General features: G+C 45.8%; 1 protein-coding gene across 4 annotated transcripts in view; it reads left to right on the forward strand.

Moving 5' to 3' along the window:
* Positions 1 to 25,000, forward strand: part of strn (striatin, calmodulin binding protein) — a 58,222-nt gene that overhangs the window by 18,981 nt on the left and 14,241 nt on the right. For 2 of the 4 annotated variants that reach the window (XM_031561836.2, XM_031561833.2), the window contains exons 2-10: positions 7,755 to 7,858; positions 11,555 to 11,628; positions 13,357 to 13,435; positions 17,815 to 17,991; positions 18,322 to 18,457; positions 18,995 to 19,181; positions 21,567 to 21,674; positions 23,285 to 23,428; positions 23,878 to 24,014. In XM_031561836.2, coding sequence (XP_031417696.1) covers positions 7,755 to 7,858; positions 11,555 to 11,628; positions 13,357 to 13,435; positions 17,815 to 17,991; positions 18,322 to 18,457; positions 18,995 to 19,181; positions 21,567 to 21,674; positions 23,285 to 23,428; positions 23,878 to 24,014 — 1,146 coding nt within the window. The remainder of the gene's footprint in view (positions 1 to 7,754; positions 7,859 to 11,554; positions 11,629 to 13,356; positions 13,436 to 17,814; positions 17,992 to 18,321; positions 18,458 to 18,994; positions 19,182 to 21,566; positions 21,675 to 23,284; positions 23,429 to 23,877; positions 24,015 to 25,000) is intronic. The other 2 variants (XM_031561834.2, XM_031561837.2) reach the window with 2 other exon arrangements.

Genomic DNA, 25,000 nt, shown 5'->3' on the forward strand with positions numbered 1-25,000 from the left:
CACCAATCCTCTGTTTTACTTCCTCGATCTCATGCGCCATCTTCTTTTACTCTCTTTCTCGCATGCTCAGTCTCTCATTGTCTTACTGTCGTAAGGGTTGTGTGTGTGTGTGTGTGTGTGTGCTAGAGAGACGTGAAGAAGGCCTCATTAATCACCCTAACAGGATGTGAAGTGATCAGCTATTCTCAGCGCACACACACAAACACACCATTTACCACTGTGCATACAGGCCAGGGGCTATAGCATTGCTGCTGTTGAATAACAAAACCCTAAACATGGGGAAAGTGTGTTTGTGTGTGTTGTTCATCAGTGGTCTCACTCAGTACTGTGTGAGACACACACACACACACACACGTACGCCACACATCACTTAAACACCTCGCAGGAGAACCCCTTGGAGGAACAGTGAGTCACATGCGTCATTCTGCTCCCTCTTCTCTTCATCCCCCCCTTTCTCATTCCTTTCATCTCTGTCCCTCTCACTTCCTCCATCCATCTTCTTCCCCTATCCATCTAGTTATCTCTTTCATACATTCTATCTTTCTCAAGCCTTTTTCTCTCCCTCTTTCTGTTCCTCCTCTTCTCTCGCTCCCTCCCTCTCTCTCTCTCGCTCTCTCTCTCAGATACTCTCTCTTATCTCTCCTATCTCTCACTATCTATCGCTCTTCTCCTCTCTCCTCTCTCTATCCTCTGATGTACGCGCTGGTTTCTCTTACTCCAGTGCTGAATCACTCGGTGCTAATCACCCTGACGGAGCTGCTGAGTGCTGCTGCTCTACACTGAGCCTTACTGACTCAGCCATTGCCTCTCAAACCGGAGAGAGGGGGGGCGGGGGGAGAAAGAGATGGAGAGAATTGAATTTAAACATCCCTTTATTGGAACATAATAACTTTGACGAGAGAGAGAGAGGAACAAGGAACAAGGAAGGAAAGAGGGAGAAAGAGAGAGAGATATGATCCAGCCCAAGCACTGAAACTTTCCTGATTATTCTGGCTAGGCTTACATAAAGGACAACCACACCTGCCTGAAACAGGTTCATCCGCCGCAGAACAAAAAGCGTGTGCGTGCGTGTCTGTCTGTCTGTCTTTGTGTATGAGTTCACGTGTGTGTGTGTGTGTGTGTGTGTGTCTGTGTTTATGTGTTTGTCTTGCTGTGAGTGTTTGTGGCTTTACATCTGAGTTTTTGTTGAGAAGTGTATATGTTATTGTTGTGATGTTAGGTGTTTGCGTCACAAGCCAAGCAAAGGGATTGCTGTTTGGAGCTGTACACAGTGTGGGGGCCTCCAACACAAAGGCTGGGTTCTGGAGGGGAGACACCCATGACAGCTGCTGGCTGGTTATGTCAGCACTAGTTAAGACACCTAAAGGTGGAGACTCTCTCTGAGTATCTGTGGCATTCATTCAGTTTGCATTTTCATCTCTCTCTCATCCATTCTCTCTCTCTCATTCTCTCTCACCCTCTCTCTCATCCTATTCCTGTCATCCTCCTCTCTCTCTCTCATTCTCTCTCTCTCACCCTCTCTCTCTCTCATCCTCTCTCTCTCATTCTCTCTCACCCTCTGTCTCTATCTCTCTTTCTCTTCCTCTCTCTCTTTCTTTTCTCTCTCTCTCTCTTCCTCTCTCTCTTTCTTGTTTCTCTTTCTCTCTCTCTCTCTCATGAACTCCACACCAAGTGGGTTACCCAGTTTTTTTCCGTCTGTGCACTATGTAGGCCACACCTACCTCTGTCAGGACGTTCCCAGAGTGTCTGTTTTCTGGAACGGAGTTAGAGCTTGTAGTTGTCTTTGACTTTTTTTTATGAGCACGAAAGAGGTGAAGGAGGAGGAGGAACAGAGGATGGCGAGAGAGAGGGGAGTTATGGAGAAAGGTACGTGGTTAACATACAGTGCCAGTCAAAAGTTTGGAGACACCTTTAATTTTTTGGAGAAGATTTTACTTTTATTATTTTCTACATTGTAGATTAATACTGAAGACATTTGAACTACGAAAGAACACATATGGAATGATGTACTAAACAAAAATCTACATTGTTATCTACCATGTAGAAAATAATAAAAGTAAAGAAAAAAAACTCAAAAAATGAAAAGGTGTGTCCAAACTTTTGACTGGTACTGTAGTTGGTCACAAAGACCGAGTCTACATTGTTGCATCTCTTCCTCTCTCTTTCTTTTCTCTCTCTCTCTCTCTTTTCTGTCTCTCTCTCTCTTTCTTTTTTCTCTCTCTCTCTCTCTCTCTCTCTCTCTCTCTCTCTCTCTCTCTTCCTCCCTCTACATTGTACAGTCTACATTGTTGCATCTATAGAAAGGTGGGGTGACCTGGAAGATCAGATCAGAGACATCGAAATAACCTGAAATATGATGGAACGAGGGATAGAGATGGGAGGGAATGAAGGACAAATCTAAGAGGGTGAAGGAGAACGGACGAGAGAAGTGAGAGGAAATAAGAGTGAGAGGACATGAAGGAGAGAAGAGGCAAAGACACAACATCTTATGATCTGGTATGATATGATATGTAAGGGATAATGTATAGTCCGGCGGTCATTATCGAAAAATAAATCCCGACGGGGCGAACAGGACCCCGACGCACAGCGGAGACAAGATATGATATGGTGTGATCAGGTTCATGAGGTACTGAAGGGAGCAAATGTTGAGTCTTCACCATAGCTATCTATCTAGGGGAGGGGTAATATTCAGAGGAAACACGTAATTAAAGTCGTAATTAAAAAAAACTCTGAGATTTGAAAATCCTAAATCTGTGCGAAACCCCCCCTCCAAAGAACCACTTTGCTCCACTGCTGGATCTACCTCATCACACCACAGACACCGATCGATAAACAGGAAGTGCCAGGCGTAACTTACACATTAGTGAGGAGGTGGGGCATTAGGCTGTGGAACATGACTGTCAGAAGAGTAGGTCTATACCAAGCCCATAAAAAGACAAATGATGTCGATAGCAGGGCTGTCATGAACATCCAGGGCACAGGTAATTGCTTGGGCAGGCTATAGCCTGTTTATTCCCTTCACAAAATAGCTTTCCTTAGCCTCAGCCATCGAGAAATTGGTTCAAGGTCAATGTTGACGCTGGATGCTCTCTGGATGCATGGTCACGCAAAGTTACAAGTTTTTTAATGACTTTAATCTCGTAAGTTTCTCACAAATTTATGACCTCAGAAAATATCTGATTTTTTTTTTTCTCCTAAATATACGATAGGTTCTTTCTCCGACTATTATCCGCTTCCTCCAGCACCTACAATGACTCTTATACCCTGCGTAGCTACCAGACAAGGGAACATGGTTGATCTGATAGAGCGAGAACGAACAAACAAGAAACAAGAAAAAATACAGCAAACATCAGTACAATGCAAAGGTTCTGAAGATTCTGTGCCCCATAATTTGCAACACCACTCTTCTCCCGGAGCGCGTTGAGTGAGAGTGTGTGTGTGTGTGTGTGTGTGTGTGTGTGTGTGTGTGTGTCTCCTCAGCTTGTCTCCCACACAGTAAGAGCACACACAGAAACTAAGAATAGCAGACTACATCGGGAGTTCGCACAGAGGAACCATAAAGGCAGCCTGTGCTGAGCTGAGACCTGTGGTAGGCGAGCATTTAACACCCTCCCTGTAAGGATGGGAGTGCAAGTGTGTGTGTGTGTGTGTGTGTGTGTGTGTTTGTGTGAAAGAGTAGGAGGATGGGTGTCATGAACCAAACTACATTTAGATTCTGTAGGTGGACAATAGACACAAGCTGGCTAATCAAAGCAGAAGCAACAGTGAGAGAAAGAGGAGCTAGCCAGAGAGAGAGAGAGAGAGAGAGTGTGGTGAAGGTTGATGATGTACTGTACCAGGTAAAATAGGGGCCTTCCAGTTACATGTGCATGATAACTTCACACGAATCACACATTTCCATGCGTTATTGATCATCAGTCCTTACATTTTCAGCAGTCATGCTTATGTCTCGCGTTAGAGGCATACATAGCTGTATCTTCCAACTAAAGGCATATGTTGGCAGTCATGCTAATGTCTCGCGTTAGAGGCATACATAGCTGTATCTTCCAACTAAAGGGATATGTTGGCAGTCACTGGAGCATGAACCTCGCGTGGTAAAGATGTCTGATGCTGCCGCGGCTGCCGCGTCTTTCTTCTCAGACTCGCTGCACTTGTGTGCTGACCTGAACCGTACAGGCCTGAATTGCACAAGGTATTTGAGTAAACCATTTACTGGTTACCTTTGGGAGGGTATAGGGAAAGTGGACGAGGATTTAGGAAAAGTGGGCAAGGGTTGAGGGAAAGTAACTGAAGGTTTAGGGAAAGTGGCTTGGGATTGGTCGAGTTTAGGGAAAGTGGCCTGGGATTGGTCGAGTTTAGGGAAAGTGGCCTGGGATTGGTCGAGTTTAGGGAAGGTGGCCTGGGATTGGTCGAGTTTAGGGAAAGTGGCCTGGGATTGGTCGAGTTTAGGGAAAGTGGCCTGGGATTGGTCGAGCTGGAGGTGCTCTAACCTGAAAGCCACCTGACACAAGAGAGCTCAGACCAGACGAGATGAGAGCAGAAGGAAAAGCGTCCGCTACCCTGCTGATACCGAAGAGCTAATCCTGTCCGTCTGTCTGTCGCTTTCTTTCTCTCTTTGTCGTTTTTAATTATCTATTCATTTTGCTTCCATTCCCTCTGTCTTTTTCCTTCTTTCACATTTCTCCCTCTCTGTCACTGATGAGGTGTATAGTGCAGACTGGCCTGATCTCACCCACACAGAGAGAGAGGGAAAGAGAGAGAGGGAAATAGAGAGAGGGAAAGACCACACGGGAGAGAATGTGATACACAAGTGATCAGATCTGATCTGTGTGTTCGTGTGGCAATCCTCATTTTCGGTGTTCTTCTACATTGGCTGCTAAAGTTACTGCACCCGGAAGTAATGTTGACATTAAAGAAATACATTTATGAATTTACCGCATGACAATGTGTAGCTGCAGCGCAGGATTCCTGACAGTGACGAGACAGAGATGGAGGATGTTTGGCTGCACTACTTATCAATGGCTCCCTCCGCCACCAAACTAGCACGTTTCCTGTACGTGTGACTTTACGTTGAGTCGAAAGTCACAGTGTCCAAGAAAAAAAAACACTTGGAATCTGATCAGAGCGGTCAGACCTTGATGGATTTGCAAAAATGCGCTTTGAATTTGAATACAACTGTAGATTGAAACCAATTTGAAAAATATTCAAAAAACGGATTTGATGTGATTTTTGCTACATATGATCGGATTGCAACTGGATATGCACATAAATCGGATTTTGACTAATAGTCTGAACATAGCCATGTAGATGTGTACACACACACACACACACACACACCACACACACACACACACACACACACACACACACACACCCCATCAACGTTTGTATCACCAGGGGCCAGATGGGTGCTGTGTGTTCTATCCAATCAGAAGAGATCTAAGTTATTATGCTTCTAGCCCCCACCACACCCGCATGCATACATTCCCTTTCTCTCTCTCCATCTGTCTCACCACCTCTCATTGCATCTCTCTCTCACACACACACACACACACACACACACACACACAACACACACACACACACACACACAGAGTGTTAGAGAGAGAGATGAGAAAGAGAAAGAAGTGTATCTAGTCCATTGAGTGTGTGAATCATGGTTGGTTAGGCCTGGGTCACTGCCTCTCTTATGTGTGTTCTTACTGAGCACTGCAGCTATATTTAAAAGAGAGAGGGAAAGAAAAAGAGGGAGGGAAAGAGAGAGAGAAAGAGAAGGTGGTGGCTCTTGACAGCCCTGACCATAACAGCATAAGAGGGATGCTACTTACCTCCTCTTCTCTCTCTCTCTCTCTCAACTCTAGCTCTACTCTCTCTCTACTCTCTCTCTACTGTAGCCCCTTTCACATACAGAATCTGTAATAATGCCAGATTAAGACAATCCTAAATAAATCATGAATTTCCCTTCCCACAGTAAAGTTACGTGCGTCTCTCTTTCACTCCCACATGAAACAGCAGTTTACGGAATACATGTATACGAGTATGGAACCAATACAAAAAAATGGCTTCCCTCTCTCGCTGTGTGTGTGTGTGTGTGTGTGTGTGTGTGTGTGTGTGTGTGTGTGTGTGTGTGTGTGTGTGTGTGTGTGTGTGTGTGTGTGTGTGTGTGTGTGTGTGTGTGTGTGTGTGTGTGTGTGTGTGTGTGTGTGTGTTTTTTTAAGGAAGAGTTATGTAAGAAGCTGTTTTTCATACACAGGAGCATGCTTGTTTTGGATGAGGTCTCCAATACGTCAGGGCATTCCAGCACCCTCAGCCTGGCCAGTGATAGTGTGTGTGTGTGTGTGTGTGTGTGTGTGTGTGTGTGTGTTTTTCACTCTGTGAGTTTAGCCCTGAGGCTCCCTGTAAAGCCACAGGAATGTCAAATACATAACCACATGAGAAGGGTCTTTCAATCAATATATCTATCTCTATTTCTCTCTCTATCTAGCGCTCTCTCTCTCTCTCTCTCTCACTCACTCTATCTATCTATCTACCTCTCTCTTTATCTATCTTACCCTCACTATCCTTTTCACACACACACACACACGCACTCAGAGAATTGAATCCATATTTGTTGTGTAAAAAGGACGTGTGCGTGCATTTTACTGTGGAATCTGGGATACACAGCTGTCTACCCCCCGAGGTTCCTGTGTGCACATTAACACACACTCTTGTTTGCCACACATATACCAAGATGCTTGCCCTCTTTCATACATACACACACACCACACACCACACACACACACACCACACACCACACACATACACACACACACACACACACACACACACACACACACACACTCACTTGCAAGTGCGTATACCCAGATGTGTGAGTGGTATGCATGCATACATACAAACACACTAAACAGACTAAACACACACACACACACACACACACACACACACACACAATAGCAACAGTCTCTGGTGAGGCTGAGTGAGTGACTAATTAGCCATACACTGAGCTTCAGTCATCCAGCATGTGTGGAATATGTGTTGCCAAATTCAGGAATGAGAAACACTGTGAACATTATTATGATAAGTAGTAATAGCAGGGGTAGAGGTAGTTGTAATTATAGTGGTTATAATTATAGTTAGTGTAGTGTCATCATACTGGAATGTACTGGAGAAATGATCATTTAAATATTAGAACTATGATTGTGCTAATGATATAATATTTTCATGTGTGTGCGTGTGTGTGTAGAAGTGACAATTAAGGGATTTCTGACTGCTATGGCTTTATTCTGTAGATGTGGGCTGATGGTAGCGGCCATTGTCTCTCCAGATTAGAGATCTCTCGCTGTGTGTGTGTGTGTGTGTGTGTGTGTGTGTGTGTGTGTCTACTGGAGTATATTTAGCAGGATGGTCCCAGCACGCTGTGTGAGAGTGAGGGAGTGTGTGTGTGAGGGAGTGAAAGAGAAGCCTAATGCCTGTTTGGCCGACCGGCTGAATGATTGTCTCATCGTAACATAATGACACTGATCAGATTATACACATACACACACACAAGCACACACACATTAATGTATTAATTCACAACACAAACTGCACTACATGCAATACACTACATGTGTTCTTGTATTGATTGTTCTGTTCGACTTTTTGCTGAAACCATGGAAATAGGAAAAGTTGTATTAGTTCTAACAACTTTGTGTGTGTGTGTGTGTGTGTGTGTGTGTGTGTGTGTGTGTGTGTGTGTGTGTGTGTGTGTGTAGGCTCAGATTGCCTTCCTGCAGGGGGAGAGGAAGGGGCAGGAGAACCTGAAGAAGGACCTGGTGAGGAGGATCAAGATGCTGGAGTACGCCCTCAAACAGGAGAGGTGAGAGACGCATACACACTGACACACACACACACACACACACACACACACACAGGGCCTTTTCCAAACCGATAACACATGTTGTGTTATGTGGGTCAACTTTTTTTCAATCTTCAGTTTTTTTTACTGCGTTGCTTGTTTTGCAATAAACAGTCGGACGGTATGAGTTGTGATGCTTTGTAAGCGGGATCTGGTGCAGTCACTCTCCCACCGCCCGCCCACACGTACACACACACAGAGAGAGAGAGAGAGAGAGAGAGAGATGGAACCGTGGTGTAAAAAAAAGACAGGAATAAAAACAGGATGCAAGAAAGATTCTACATCATGCACAGAACTTTCTAGCCAGTCACCTGGGTCAGAAACTAAAATGTACAAAGTGTGTACGCATATTGTTACTTGTTACTCTATGTTCGCCCCATACAAAGATGAGAAGTTGCTCAGTGATGAAGGTCCTTATCCGATGAATATTAAAACATCGTCGACTAGTATAGCTGCTACACCCATAGTGTACATTGAACACGGCAGTATCGCACTGCTCAGCGGTCTATCGGACTTGTAATTGTTATTCTACGCTGTTGAGTGTGAAAATCCGTGAGATTTAGTTAAATCCGTTAGGTTCAGTGTCATGTGCGTGACACATGAGAAATGTTGAAAATCTGTGGATAAATCCGGGATAAAACATGGGATTTGACAGCTATGGTCATGTGAAGGACAGATAAACACACCTGTCAGTCCCGCTAGCCACCCAGGCTAAGCACTATATAGCTCTGTGGTTTGGGTCTGACCACCCCGTGAAAATGAAAGAAAAGCTCACACAGCACGACGCCGCCAACTGCTTGACCAAAAGACAGCAGTTAATTTAGCATGCTAGCAAGCTTTTATCAATGTCAACTATGCTGCTGTTGGTGTTGGCAACCTTTATTGTAGTTAGCTCGCTAGTTTTACTGCTGTTTTAATTGTGGCATTAGCAGCAATGACGCATAGGAGTTCTCGATGGTAGCCCATTTTAGTTTCTGACCCAGGTGACTGGCTAGAAAGTTCTGTGCATAATGTAGAATCTTTCTTGCATCCTAATTTGATTTTATTCCTGTCTTTTTTTTACACCACTGTTCCAGCCTTCTCTCTCTCTCTCTCTCTCTCTCTCTCTCTCTCTCTCTGCCTACACTTTCACACGGTTTCACAAACAGATCCACAGCGCCCATCACCCTCTCTCTCACTCTCACTCTCTCTCTCCCTCAATCCCCCACTCTCTCTGATGACTCATACGTTGCTGGTGTGATGTCCTTTCCCCTCGTCTCTCACACTGTCAGGGGAAAGCCTTGAACTCCTCACACCTCACTAAGGCTCCAAGCCTGAGACACACACACACACACACACACACACACACACACACACACACACACCACACACAGAGAATGCAGTTGAACAGAAAACCTTTCCCTAGACTTCTCTGGAACCTCAACAGAATGCTTTAGGTGCATCACGATCCAGAAGAATATCAGTCAGACCATGCATTCTTTTTTTAATGTTCTTTTTCAACCTTCATTCCTTTTCAACCTTCTTTTTTAAAAGTTTGTTGGTTTTGTTGGGTGGATTGCATAATTCCCTTCATCATAAGGCTGCCTAAGACCTGTTACCATGAAAACGGTGCACATGTACCTTTCTGATGGGAAGATCATTGCCATGGAAATATGAATACTCGAATCCCCAGTGCAGAACGCATAGTTCTTTTGTTCAAGGTCCTGCCCTTCTAATACACAGGAGCTTAATTATTGACTTCTGTTCGTGATGTTGTGAGTTCCATCATTTATTTATTCGTTACACATTTACATTTTCATGGACAGAAATGTCCTTCAACAGTGCCACTGAAGTACACCTCGCTCAAGGGGGGAGGGGGTTTGAATAGAAACTCTCCTCTTCTGACGTTTATACAGGGAACCGGTCCAAGCACTGAAGCAGTATTAGTTCTGATCATTAGTGTGATCATTACTGCGTCAGCCTTACGCCTTATTCCTTTTTTCTTCTTCTTCGTTCCATACGTTTTATAGCGCCTCTTCTGCTCCTAGCTCTTTCCAGATATTGACACCCCTCCACCTCCGACACGTACGTCCCAATCCCGTGCAGTTGCGTTCTCATCTTTCATTCCTTTTTTCCCATTTAAATGAATGGGGAGAACTTCGGAAAAGGACATCCAGGTTTCTGACAGCCAAAGGGCAACAACATCCGAACATCCAATATGGCTGAGCAACCTTGTTGTGTTGGTAGTGTAATGAGACGCCATTGAATCGGAGCCTAAAAATACCACCATCAATGCAGATTAATAACAGTCTATACAATCCATCTGGATTTTTTTAAAGCATATTTCTTATGAATTTCTTTCATATCCTGAATCTAAACCACCCATTCCCGCCAAGCTCCAACCAGCACATTTTACTCTGACATAGTTTAACATTTCACATTCCTAAAATAATAACATTACTAAAATAACAACATTACTGAAATAATAACATTACTAAAATAACAACATTACTAAAATAACAACATTACTAAAGTAATAACATCAATAAAATTACTAAAATTCAAATGGTCCTCTTTTAAGTGTTCAAATCATTCAACACTTTGTCACTTGGGGTGCTTTGCAAATACTGCTTGGACCCTTGATGATCCCCGCTTGAGGCTATTTACTTTTATTTATTTATTTATTTATTTATTTGCAATTTGTACAAAAACATTGATATTGACAGACTTAACTTTTACCATGTTTCATTGTCACGTCCTAAATTACCTTTTTCAGAGACAAAGTTTATTTTTATACAAATAAAACTAAACGTAAGAAAACACGACTCTACCATGACTCAGCAGTTTTGGTTGCTTCATCATGTGTCTTCATCAGGACACACACACACGGACACACACACACATGGGGACACACACACATGGGGACACACACACACATCGACACACACACACACACACACACACACACACGTGGACAAACACACACGGACGGACACACACACACACACACACACACACACATCGACACACACACACACACACACACACACACACACACACACACACACACACACACACACACGTGGACAAACACACATGGACACGGACACACACACATACACACACACACACACACGGACACACACTCATTCATCACGTGTGTAACAAGATGCGTCAGCAGCTATTTATGGTGACTCAGCACAGCCCCTGGGGTGGGCAAACATGATCGACCCCAAACAACATCATCCGCCCTGCAAGCGTGTGTGTGTGTGTGTGTGTGTGTGTGTGTGAGTGTGTGTAGATGGTCTTGATGATAAAAGGATGAGTTTCTTCAATATAGATTATTTTTAGATCATCTCTTGAAATCCTGCATGTGCTTCTGGAAGAATTTACAGGAAGTTCATTCATATCACTCGCTTTCTCTCCCACACACACACACACACACACACACACACACACACACACACACACACACACACACACACACTCAAGACAGCATGGTGCACACAGCAAGGTCGCCTCAAGCATTTCAGATCTGTGTAACTGATAGAATCAACTGCAAAACTGTAACCTTGGCAATTTGTTTGTTAAACCTCTCTCTCTTATTCTTTGTTTCTCTCTCTCGCCCTCTCATTCTCTCTCTCTCCCTCTAATTTTCTCTCTCTCTCTCTCTCTCAGGGCGAAATATCATAAACTCAAATATGGCACAGAGCTGAACCAGGGGGACATGAAACCTCCCAGCTATGACTCAGGTGAGCAGCTCCCCATATGCCCCCAGGTCTCATCTGGATGTGGCCCAGGTGTGGCCCAGGTGTGGCCCAGGTATGGCCCAGGTGTGGCTCATGTGTGGTGCTCAGAAACCGAGTCTTGGGCGCCGGTGAGATCCAAAACTAAGTAATACATGGTCTGCCCTTTGGTTGCTGGATCCAGAATGGGAGAAGGTTGTTGGTACGGTCTAATTATAACCAGCATGTTGAATGGTGACGAAATATTAAGGGTCACTTTTGAAAGCTTCCCCCTCTGTCTAATGATGTGCTTTGGTGTAGCTTTAACTAAATACACACACACACACACACACACACTGGGGTACTGACACTAGACTGCTGGCCCTAGATTAGAGAAAGAGAATGGTGCCTGCCTTTTCTGTTTTAGAAGACTTATTTCACACACACACACACACACACACACACACACACACACACACACACACACACACACACACACACACACACGTACACGTACATACAGACTTTGTGGTCACATGGTCTGAGACGTGAGAAAACAAATGTCAGACCAACCATAACAAACCCCTTTCTCTCCAAAGCTACGGAAGTCCACAGAGAGCTTTACTGTCGTCACGGTATCGCAAGGACAATCAGTTATGCCTTGTCTGCCCTGCGGTCACTTGATCCAAAGCACACACACACACACACACACACACACACACACTCCAAAGCACAGGAGAAGGACGTGCCCCAGCACACTGTTATAAGCACCGTGACCAGCTGCCATGTTTATAAAGGATACGTTTCAAAAACCTTCTCTTCTAATGTTGACTTGGCCAAATGCTTCTTTGGACTTGTGGCGTAGCACTATGGTCTCGCCAAAGCAAGAACTAGTATGTTTTTGTTTTGTTTCTTTTTTTTTTTTGTTTCGTTCAGTTTTTTTGCCCTGTTTCCACAACGTTTTGGAGATCTTAAGAGATAAGGAAAGGGGCTTTCAGTGTTCAGTGGTGCGGAGTGACGGCGGGTTTGCAGTAGTTTGTCTGAAGTTTGTTTTCCCTGGGTTACATCACATGAGCCACGAAGTCGGTGCTGACTAGTTGTAGAGCCTGACCCAGATGATTGTGAAACGCTTTTCTGTTCTCCCTGGCAGATTAGTGCTTTTGAAAGTAGAACGTTTCCCTTCATTGACCTGAAGTCAATATATTGTATGTGACACTAGGGCTGTGATGGTATGGATTATGTCTTACCGCGGTGAAAAAGCAACATATTCACGCGATTTGACATTGGCTCAACCCCCGGGGGGGGGGGGGGGGGGGGGGGTTGGCATCTCATGACCACGGTAATGCGGTAATCGTCACAGTCCTAAGTGACACACACATTTGCACGTAACCTAAAGGATGAATTCACTACTACAGTAATTGATATGATATAGTGGTTGTTGATGCTGAAGTTCATGTTCTGCTGTACTCACTAAGGTTGATCACCAGAACCATCACCAGTGTAAAGCAGTACTGTTTACATTAAGACCACATGTTCACCTGTAGGCTAAAAAACTGTGAAACACCTGTAAACTACGGTACTGCGTCCGAGTAATTGTAATTTAAAGTTGTAATTTGTAAATGTAATTTCTCTATGTTAGTCACTATGTAGTAAAATGCATCAGGTGACGTAGTGTGTGTGTGTGTGTGTGTGTGTGTGTGTGTGTGTGTGTGTGTGTGTGTGTGTAATGGGTGTTTGTGTCTTTCTGTTCCACAGACGAGGGGAATGACAGCGAGCTTCAGGAACCCCCAAATAGCCAGCTGAGCTGGAAGCAGGGACGCCAGCTGCTGAGACAGTGAGTGTGCTGATCACACACACATGGACACACAGGACACACACACACATGGACACACACACACACATATGGACACACACACACACACACACACACACATGGACACACACACACACACACACACACACACATGGACACACAGGACACACACACGGACACACACATGGACACACAGGACACACACACACACACACACATGGACACACAGGACACACACACACACACACACACACACTCTCTCACAAGTAAACATACTAATACCCATGCATGTACACGCACACACACGGACACACAGGACACACACACACTCACAAGAAAATACACTAATACCCATGCATGTACGTATACACACACACACACACGCACACGCACACACACACAAACACAAACTCACACTCATATAGATACACTCACACACATACTCACACACTCATGTTGGTACATTTACGGATGACGGGTGTGAGTCACCTGTTTAATGTGGCCGGGCAGGGGAGATGGGAGTTCCAGTGGTACCGTAGGTATTTGTCAATGTACGACTTGAATGTACGTGCGCCTTGAGTCTTTCTGAACTTGGTATTTGTCAATGTACGACTTGAATGTACGTGCGCCTTGAGTCTTTCTGAACGTGCGACTTGAATGTTTATGAACGTGCGACTTGAATGTTGATCCGTAAAGGGTTAACTCTCATTCTCTCTATAAATGCTGCACATCTGTTGGGATTGAATCCCAAATGCACTCACACATAAAGACACGTTTGCACACTCACATATCCCAAAGCAATTAAAAGTGCTTAGACTGTATTTGAACGAAAGGTTAAGCTTGTTAAAAAACAGTATTCCCATCCGACACACACACACACACACACACACACACACACACACACACACTCACCCTCTTAACCCCAAATGAAAGTGACTTCATCTAATGCTTAGCGATCTAATCGGTCTCAGGTGTATTCGCCATGCCTCTCCCCCCACTAAAATCGCTAACGTTAATGGCCATCAATGGCCTTAATGCGGATTAGGTGCCGTGAGCGTGTGACTGTTTGAAGAGTTAATCCGGTGAGACCAGGCACCTTAAAGTATTACACAGCCCTGAGCGACTGAGTCAACTAACCCTGTGACCCTTGAACTCTGTGCCGAGGCTCGTAGTAGGTGCCCTCTTGGCACAAAAGAACTGTGAACGGCTTCAGTGCCTTGTTTAACTGTAGATAGTGCCTCTGTTGAATTGAAGGTAACACGTACTGTGTTATGTCTAAAGTAATGTTTACGTTCATTTGGTATAGATCTTTTTCTTTTTTTTTTTTTCATTAAATGTTTTGTCACTCTGGACAGAAGTCAGCCAAATACTTAAACTGTAATTATAAGCACAGGCCATCTTGAGGGGAGAAACAAACAGCTGTCTTTGCTTAAGAAGCATGGGTCTCGTATGACATGTAGTTGTAATGTAATCTCATAATGTCTGAACAGCTTAGTGACCTCCAGCGATGGTTCAGTTGATGTCATTGTTGATTGGTTAATGAGTGCCCTTGTTGATCAATGAGTCAGTGAGTCACACTGATTGGTTGATTTGGTGAGGTGGTCTAGAACAGAACAGAACAGAACAGAACAGAACAGAACAGAACAGAACAGAACAGAACAGAACAGAACCGTTTTTTCTGCGCTAGCTAGTGTCTTCGGCTCCAGCTTAAAGCCTTAAAACATCATCACACCCCCACAGTCCCCACACCACACTGAACACGACATTCTTCACATTGCCCCGTGACCCATCAGAGGCCTAGAGTGGCACCAAATAAACACAGACCGCTGAGTGCAGACAGGGCAGACAACCTCAGTGTCTTGTGATGTGGAATTTAAAAGTATCAATTTGACTCGGGGTGAGTGGTTTCTCAAGGGCTTTATTTTTTGGGTGGTCAGAGACCAGAGCGGATTCTGTAGCGCCCTCTTGAGTCCAGCGTCAGTACTGCCGTCTCTGTGGGTTGCGGTGAGGTGTTGAGGGGTGTGTGTGTGTGTGTGTGTGTGTAGGAGAGAGGAAACTCTCAACTGTCCTTGTGTGCTTATGTGGCAGTGTGGGAGGCAATAGTTGTGTGTGTGTGTGTGTGTGTGTGTGTGTGTGTGTGTGTGTGTGTGTGTGTGTGTGTGTGTGTGTGTGTGTGTGTGTGTGTGTGTGAGCGAGAGAGAGAGAAAGTGAGAGTTTATATGTCTGTAAAAGATAAATATGTATGGATTCTTATGGAATTGTGTGTGTGTGTGAGAGAGAGAGAAATTGAGGCAGGCAGACACAGCAGCACAGTGATGCTCTGTCCACCCTGAACCCTTCGCCATCTTTCAACACACACACACACACACACACACACACACACACACACACACACACACTCTCTCTCTTTCTCTCTCTCTCTCTCTCTCAACTTTTAAAACACATACTCACTCTGTTTCTCATACACACTGTCTGTTCCACACACACACACACACACACACACACTCTCTTTCTCTCTCTCTCTCTCTCAACTTTTAAAACACATACTCACTCTGTTTCTCATACACACTGTCTGTTACACACACACACACACACACACACACACACACACACAAGCATACACACTTCTAAACCCAGTGACCCAGGCACAGTCTGTCTCTAGGCACAAAATAAAACGTGAAAAATCAATCAAACTTCCCACCATTGCTTGAAAGATGTGTGTATGTGTGCATGTGTGTGACTGTCCGTGTGTGTGTGTGTCTGTGTGCATATGTGTGTACCAGTCCGTGTGTGTGTGTGTGTGTGTGTGTGTGCATATATGTGTGTGTGTGTTTGATCAAGTATGTGTCTGTGCTTGTGCAAGTGTGTGTGTGTGTGTGTGTGTGTGTGTGTGTGTGTGTGTGTGTGTGTGTGTGTGTGTGTGTGTGTGTGTGTGTGTGTAACTGGGAGGGATGAATGGAGGATTGTGTCGGGGCATTCAGCCTTTCCTGTCCCTGTCGAGGCTGGTACAGAGAGAGACGGAGGGGAACGCTTTTCCCATTCTCTCTCTCTCTCTCCTTTTTTCCTTCTCTCTCTCTCTCTCTCTCTCTCTCTCCTTTTTCCTTCTCTCTCTCTCTCCACCATCTTCAGCCCATCTTACTGTGTTAAAGCTGCTCTTTAAGATGCTGTCATATCACCCAGCATCTCCGCCTCAGACTCGCTCGCTTCATCCAGCACGGACTCGTATGGAACTAATCCAGATTCTGTTTTATCACTGAAAGTTTCCGCTACAGGGAGTTGCGTGAGGTATGATTCTGCAGGAGTTTTCTGGAAGTTTCTCTTTGGCATTTAGTGTCTGTCCTACGGCATATCCTAAGACTTGTGTCTGTCCTATGTCCTACGGCATGTCCTAAGACTATGTGTGTTAGTGTGTCCTCTTGGAATACATAGTTTGCTATCGCTCACTACAAAATGATGTTGGTTTTTTGTATCCTCCAGATGGTTCTGGTAGTGGCTTTGACTGGCTCTACGGTTATGTGTAAAAGTGCTTAGCTCATCAGTGGTGGCTCGTAGCCTGTGGAAGCTTCTTCTGAACCCACTTAGCCTCTCTAGCAGTTCAGCAGTAAACTTGTTATTGTCGATCGTGTCTTATCCATCTCGGGGGGGAGAGTGTTCATGTACGGCTTGTGTTGGTGCTGTCGTTGGTCCCGGAAACAAAGCCGCATCCTGACGTTGATTAGGCCATTTGTCGGTATTACTGAAGATGAACATCATGTCAAGTGAACCTGTAGATCTCGGTTTTGAGATTAAACTCGAAAACCTTTTCGTCTTCTTCCCCATATTCAAGTTCTTCACGTTCGTCTTCCCCATATCTTTTATTTTGTTGATTTCTCTCATGTTGTCCTTCTTCTCTTTTCTTCTGTTCTGTCTTCTGTTGAAAAGTCCCTATTGTGATGCCATTGTCTCTCCTCTCCTCTCCTCTCCTCTCCTCTCCTCTCCTCTCCTCTCCTCTCCTCCTCTTTTCTCATCCCTCTTCTCTTTTGTGCCTCTATCTTTACTCCACGCTTTCTTTCTCCACCCTAATTTCTTTGACGGGCATCAAGCAAAGCGATGAGCAAAGTTAGTTGCACATGAACTAAAGCCATCATGTGTGGTGTGGTGTGGTGTGGTAGACTTTGCTCATTGCTTTGCTCGTTGCCAGTTGCCCGTCAATTAAATGAGGGCCCTGTGTCTTCAATGTCTGTCTCCTTAACAGAGTTATCGTTTGTTGTTATTTGTCAAGTGCAGAGGCTGCATGTTTCAATGCTGAATGCTTGTACAGGGTTGCGACTTTAGAGAAACTGAGTATCTGAATGTCATTTTGACTCCTCTCCTCTCGCCCTCCTCTCCTCTCCTCTCCTCTCCTCCTCCTTTCCCCGTAGGTACCTGCAGGAGGTGGGCTACACGGACACCATCTTGGATGTGAAGTCCCAGCGGGTCAGAGCTCTGCTGGGTTTGACCAGTGACGCCGGGTTAGCCGAGAGGAGGGGCGATCGCCGCGGCGACAGCATGGTGAACGGCACTGAGCCCTCCTCCCCCAAGGAGGGTGCCGACACGGGGTGAGCAGACGGTGAAAAGGCAGAGACAGAGACAGAGACAGAGACAGAGACAGAGACAGAGACAGAGACAGAGACAGAGACAGAGACAGAGACAGAGACAGAGACAGAGACAGAGACACTTTTGTTTTCCTTGTTAATTTGGTGTACTCTGATTGGTGGTTGGATAGCAATGCTATCATGATCTGTGTTAGAGGTTAGTGGGTTCGTTAATTTCAAGACCTGATGCTTTAACATGTAATGAGTTGCGAGTGCTTTATTTCAGATGAATCCCGAATTTCATTTCTGGATATCAAATAATAATACCCCCCTCCCCCCTCTCTGTGTGTGTAGGAAGCCGGAGCTATCTGACTCTGCCACGGTGCTGGAGGCCTTTAAGTTCATAGAGAGTGCAGCAGCCGATTTCAGTGACGAAGACGAGGATGACGACAGCGAAGGCAGAGATAAAACCATCATGGACATGGCCACGGTACACACACTCTCACACACACACTCTCTCTCTCACACACACACACACACACACACACACACACACACACACACACATACTCTTTCTGTCTGTCTCTAAAGGGGACCTGGCTAAAACACAAATAAACACACACACACACACACAACCACACAGTCTCTTTCTTGCCCACTTTCTCATTTAACATCTGAATCTCCATTTCTCTTAGTCTCTTTGTTCTTCACCTGTTTCATTCTCTCTCTCTTTCTCTCTCTGGTCCCCCTTTCTCTTTCTCTCACCCTCTTTCTCTCTCTCTCCCCTATTTGTCTCTCTGTATCTCTCTCCCCCTCTTTCTCTCTCTCTCTCCCCTCTTTCTCTCTCTATCTCTCTCCCCTCTCTCCCTCTCTCTCCCCTCTTCTCTCTCTTTTGCATGCTATGGTGGTTTTATGAACTATAACTATTAAAGTTTTTAATGTGTCCTGTGATCAGTGTTCCAATAAAGGGTTGTTAAAAGTCAAAGTCTCTCTCTTTCACTCCTTCGTTCCCTCCCTCTCTTTTCAGATGGTGAGGAAGAAAGCCACAGCGTCTCCGTCTCCTTCCTCTTCCTCCCCGTCCCCGTCCTCGTCCACGGACCTGAGCGATGACCTCGACACGGAGGAAGCCATGAAGGGCTTCGACTTCCTGGCCGGCGCAGACGAGGCCGACGCAGCGACCGACTTCCCCAGCTCCATGGAAGGGCCCGACTGGGGTGAGAGAGAGAGAGAGAGAGAGAGAGAGAGAGAGAGAGAGAGAGAGAGAAGAGAGAGAGAGAGAGAGAGAGAGAGAGAGAGAGAGAGAGAGAGAGAGAGAGAGAGAGAGAGAGAGAGAGAGAGAGAGAGAGAGAGAGAGAGAGAGAGAGAGAGAGAGAGAGACAGGCAGGCAGAGAGACAGGCAGAGAGACAGGCAGAGAGAGAAACAGGCAGAGAGAGAGAGACAGAGAAACAGGCAGAGAGAGAGAGAGAGAAACAGAGAAACAGGCAGAGAGAGAGAGACAGAGAAACAGGCAGAGAGAGAGAGAGACAGAGAAACAGGCAGAGAGAGAGAGAGAGAAACAGAGAAACAGGCAGAGAGAGAGAGAGAGAAACAGAGAAACAGGCAGAGAGAGAAACAGGCAGAGAGAGAGACAGAGAAACAGGCAAAGAGAGAAACAGGCAGAGAGAGAGAGACAGAGAAACAGGCAGAGAGAGAGAGACAGAGAAACAGGCAGAGAGAGAGAGACAGAGAAACAGGCAGAGAGAGAAACAGGCAGAGAGAGAAACAGGCAGAGAGAGAAACAGGCAGAGAGAGAGACAGGCAGAGAGAGACAGAGCAACAGACAGAGAGAGAGAGGGAGCAGAAGTGAGAGACGGAGAGAAGGAGACAGAGAGAGTGAGAGAGAGAGGTGGCAGGAGCGAGAGACTAGAGTAAGACAGAGATGGAGGGAGGGATTGATGAGGAGACCGGGATTAAAGAATAGAATAAATCTCTTTCTGGTCCGTGGTAATGGGTTAGTGCCAGTCAAATTCACTGTGACAGTGTGACATTGACTGTGACTTGTGACGGTGTGACATTGACTGTGATGGAAAGAGAAGGTTGAGAGGTAGGAGATCAGCCAGGGTCATCATGCTCCAACATGGACGCTCATGGGTATGGATACGAATACAGATGGAGGTATAGAGATCCTATCTCCAATGTCCCATCTCTAGAATTTCCTTTCTTCTTGCCCAACCAAACGGAACTCTCACAAAGGACGGGGAACCTGTCCCAGTGGCCTTTGTTGCTTAGCAACAGCGTGGCATGTGTTTGTTTTCATATCACTAAGAAGGACCGGGTGGCGGCGGGGAGTGAAATCATCAGATCAGTGCACTTGAAGAGAGATGGCCACGCTACACAGGGTTCAGAGAAAGAACTCGCCCTGCTGTCGGGGCCTGTTCCAAGGAATATTTACAACTCCAATAAATAGTAACCAATAAAATAAATAGTGACCAAGTCAAATTAGTTTACGTTCAGTGCCTCTGACTGTGAGAGGTTGTGGCGAAGGCAAGGTGTTTGTCAAGTCAAGACAAGTGTTTGCCTGATGACCCCTCTGGAACCAGGACATGCATGCATTCATTCAGATCAGGAACTAGTCCACTGTAGTTCCACCACAGATCAACTTCTATGAATTCAGTTAGCGTTTTGGATTTCTTGGTTCATTTTGTATTAATTAATATTATAATAATATCATTTGTGCACTTTTGGAATGCAGTTGTCACAAGAAGTCACTTTGTCACAAAGCACTTTAAAGTGTGTGTGTGTGTGTGTGTGTGTGTGTGTGTGTGTGTGTGTGTGTGTGTGTGTGTGTGTGTGTGTGTGTGTGTGTGTGTGTGTGTGTGTGTGTGTGTGTGTGTGTGTGTGTGTGATGTTGGTGAGTTGAGAATGCTTTCCCCCTCCAGTGTTAACCAGTCGACCTGAATCAGTGTCCAAAGAGCCAGTTATTCAAAGCGCTCGTTAACACCGTTTACCTCCTTGTTGTCGGTCACCAGCATTCATCAGCTACCTCTGGGGTTCTGCTGAACACCAGCATGTCTCTCGTTTTTTGTCTCTCGTTTCTTTTTTGTTTGTTTGTTTGTTTTTTCTGTCCCCAACCGTTCCTCTCCCGAATCTCCTCTCCTTGTAGTAAATCAGCCCCTTGAAAGGAACTCAGGCAGCGATGACCTCGTATGACCTTGTGTGACCTCTTTGACCTTTGCCACCTTGTGGCTGCCCACATCTCACCTGCTCTGACAGAGCTGAAGATCATGGCCATCGAGTCATTTGGATACAGAAACACACAGAAGAGCTGTTGCTGTCGTAGTATGCTCCGACAGGCACGGAGACTTTTAATGGAGTTTCACTGTTAGATACGTACCTTCAAGATGAGGCTTATCCCCTGCACAGAACTGAGAGAGCATTCCCTCTGGCTGGACAGAAGAGGACAGAAGGGGCTTTTATGTGAATCAAACCAGAAAGGATATCCATTTCCTGTGACGACAGGAAGTGCTCACACTGGCCTTTTGGGTTTGTTGGTTTGCGAAACATGCATGCTTATGTGTGTGTGTGTGTGTGTGTGTGTGTGTGTGTGTGTCCCGTATAGAGAAGGATGAGCAGAGCCCTGGGGAGGCGTGGGAGGTGGACCAGGGCCTGATCACGCGGCTGAAGGAACAGTACAGGCAGGAGCGCAAGGGCAAGAAGGGGGTCAAGAGTAAGTCTCGGAGGGCACCACCGAAAAGCAACAAATAAAAACAGCCCTCCATCTCTCGCACTCCTCTCGTCTCCTTTCTTTTCTCGTTCCTCTTCATCCCTTTCATGCAGTCATTTCTATTTCGTTCTGATTCACTCTTGTCGTCTTTCTATCTTTCTTTTAATCTTCCCTTTCTTTTTGCCAATTTTCTCTCCTTGCCCCCCCCCCCCCCTTTCTCTCTTTTGGTATTTTCCTTTCTTCTCTGAAGAGATGCTCTCTGGTAATGAAGAACCAGAGCTCTTTACTTCCTAATTTCATCATCATGACTTGCTCCTGCAGTTCCTTCGTTGTCTAAGTACGTGTCTGTGTGTGTCTGTCTCTGTGTCTGTCTGTGTCTGTGTCTGTGTCTGTGTGTGTGTCTGTGTCGGTGTGTGTGTCTGTGTGTGTGTCTGTGTGTGTGTGTGTGTGTATGTGTAAATGTGTGTGTGTGTGTGTGTGTGTGTGTCTGTGTGTGTGTGTGTGTGTGTGAGAGAGATGAAAAGAGAAAGCGTGAATGTGTTTTATCTCCTCATGTTGTGGTTTTGGTTTAGTGTAGTGACATCTGTCCACTCTTGTTACTGCCTGTAACAACTGCCTCGCTTGTTTCGCTTGCCCCCCCCCCCCCCCGGTTTCACCACAGCACTTACTCTGCCCCACTTTGTCCCTCTTCTCTTTTTTTATATATTCCGCTCACGCTTCCTTGTTCACACCTTTTCATGTGTTGCCCTTTTTATCATGTTTCCGCTCTCTCTCTCTCTGTGTCTGTCCCTCTCTCTCTCTGTCCCTCTCTCTCTCTCTCTCTCTCTCTCTCTCTCTCTCTCTGTCTCTCTGTCTCTCGCCCTCTCTCTCTCTCTCTCTCTCTGTCTCTATCATCCCATCTCTGTAGGTAATCATGTGTGTGTAAGAGGTTACATGCTTCACACCTGCTCCCACAATGCACCTGGGTATTTGTACCCAGCATCCTTTCCGTTCCCGCTGTAAAGTGTGTTGCTGTTGTGTACTGAGCTCGCCTCATGTTTTTTTTTTCACTTTTGGTTCCACGTCATTATTTCTCCACGCTTCCTTCTCTGTTGTTCTTCCATTTCTTCTCTTCTGAAATGTGTGTATTAGCTTAACGCCTCCACCATTCTTCGGGGGTTTATTTCCTCTCTTACTTTGGGTAGAGAAACTTTAATGAAGAGGGTCTATCTCATCCCCGCAATCCCATAATTATAATAAAAAACATAAGAGTCCGCTGCCATAGTTATGCGCCAGGCAACAAGGCCTCTGAACTCCACTCCTCTGCTTTCTCTTTTTCCTCTGTTTATTTATTTATTTATTTATTTTTAAACCTCCCTGTAGTTGTTTCCCTTAGTGCCATCTCCATTGATGTGTCATCAGCTCCACCTGCTGCTGAGTAGAAGATTGATTTTTGTCTTTCTTTCTTTCTTTCTTTCTTCTTTGCACTCTGTCTCTATCTCCCCTATTATCTCTACATCTCTCTGTCCCCCTCTGTTGCTCTCTCTTTCTCTCCCCCCTTTATCTCTCTCTTCCTCTCCCCCTTTTTCTCTCTCTTCCTCTCCCCCCCCTCTCTGTCCCCCTGTCTGTGGTAGGGCCTAACCGCTCCAAGCTGCAGGACATGCTGGCTACCCTGCGGGATGCTGAGGACCTGCCCTCCTTGCAGCCGCCCGTCAACCCCCCCGTCCGGCCCCCCATCCCTCGCCTCAACGAGCACGAGCTGGGCCAGGCTGACGAAGGTCCACAAATGCACACACACACACACTCATATACATACATACATACATACACACACACACACACACACACACACACACACACACACACACACACACACACATATATATATATATACATACATACATACATACATACATACATATACACACACACACACACACACACACACACACACACACACACACACACACACACACACACACACACTCATATATACAGTATATACATACATACATACATACACACACACACACACACACACACACACACACACACACACTCTTACATGTGCACTTGCACAAACTGAACTATGCTGTAATATATTTGAGGTGATAAATTAGTTAGTAAGCTTATTGATGAGTGTGTGTGGTGTGTGGTGTGTGGTGTGTGGTGTGTGTGTGTGTGTGTGTGTGTGTGTGTGTGTGTGTGTGTGGCTGTGTCCTTAAAGTAGAGGCCATGACTTTCCCGCCCTCCTCTGGGAAGTCGTTTATTCTGGGCCCTGACGAGGATCTGCAGAGCGAGCTGGGGCTGGGAGAACTGGCCGGCCTCACCGTGGCCAACGAGGCCGAGAGCCTGACCTATGACGTGAGTACCCGCGCTGTCACTACTGCCTCCGCCATGACAACCCGCCACAGCAACCTGGCTGTCACGGCAACAGCGTCCTTCTTTAGCACTCGTTTGTATGGAATGAGGCTCTGTTTGCACATAGGCAGTGCTCCTTCATGTACTGAACTTCCTCATTTCACACAGATCAGATCTCAGCGTTGTTGGGAATAGGAATGTCCTTTGGAGCCTTTCTAATTTCTCCTTTGCACAGGCTGTCCTTCGATGATATAATAATGTTATTTGTGCTGTGTGCGTGAAGCAGTTGTAGTGCTTTTGATTTGGTAGTGATAGTAGTAGTAGTAGATGTAGTTGTGCAATGTTGCTGTGCTGAGGCAGTAGTGCTCAGGCAGAGTGGGAGGCGCTCCAGTTAAGCGCTCGCCCCCAGTGTGTGTGTGTGTGTGTGTGTGTGTGTGTGTGTGTGTGTGTGTGTGTGTGTGTGTGTGATAGCTGCACAGCAGTCTTCAAACATATGTGGGACACGGAGAGTGAAAGTCAAACCCCGTGGATGACCAACTCTGTTAGTTTTGCCCCGGGTCCCTCTGCTCCCGCACGCCCTCCATCAACACACAGCTGGTCTGAGGCTCTCGGAGTCTAAATGAGTTCCAGCCGCGTGCTACAGGAGCACTGCTGCCAGCACGTGTGTGTGTGTGTGTGTTTGTGTGTGTGTTTGTGTGTGTGTTTGTGTGTGTGTGTGTGTGTGTGTGTGTGTGTGTGTGTGTGTGTGTGTGTGTGTGTGTGTGTGTGTGCTACAGGAGCACTGCTGCCAGCGTTTGTGTTATGAAACGCGCTCTTGTTTGCAGTTTTCATCTGTTTAGCATTCAGTGAGCGCGCAGGTGTGAGTCAGAGAGTTGTCCTTTCCTTTCAGCGGATGTTTGAGGAGGGACTTGATGTTGCAGGTTGAATTGCCTGAGTGGAGTGTGTGTGTGTGTGTGTGTGTTTGTGTTTGTTGTGGAGCTGAGGGGCCT

Source organism: Clupea harengus, chromosome 24 (assembly GCF_900700415.2).
Source record: "Clupea harengus chromosome 24, Ch_v2.0.2, whole genome shotgun sequence".
Lineage (NCBI taxonomy): Eukaryota > Metazoa > Chordata > Actinopteri > Clupeiformes > Clupeidae > Clupea > Clupea harengus.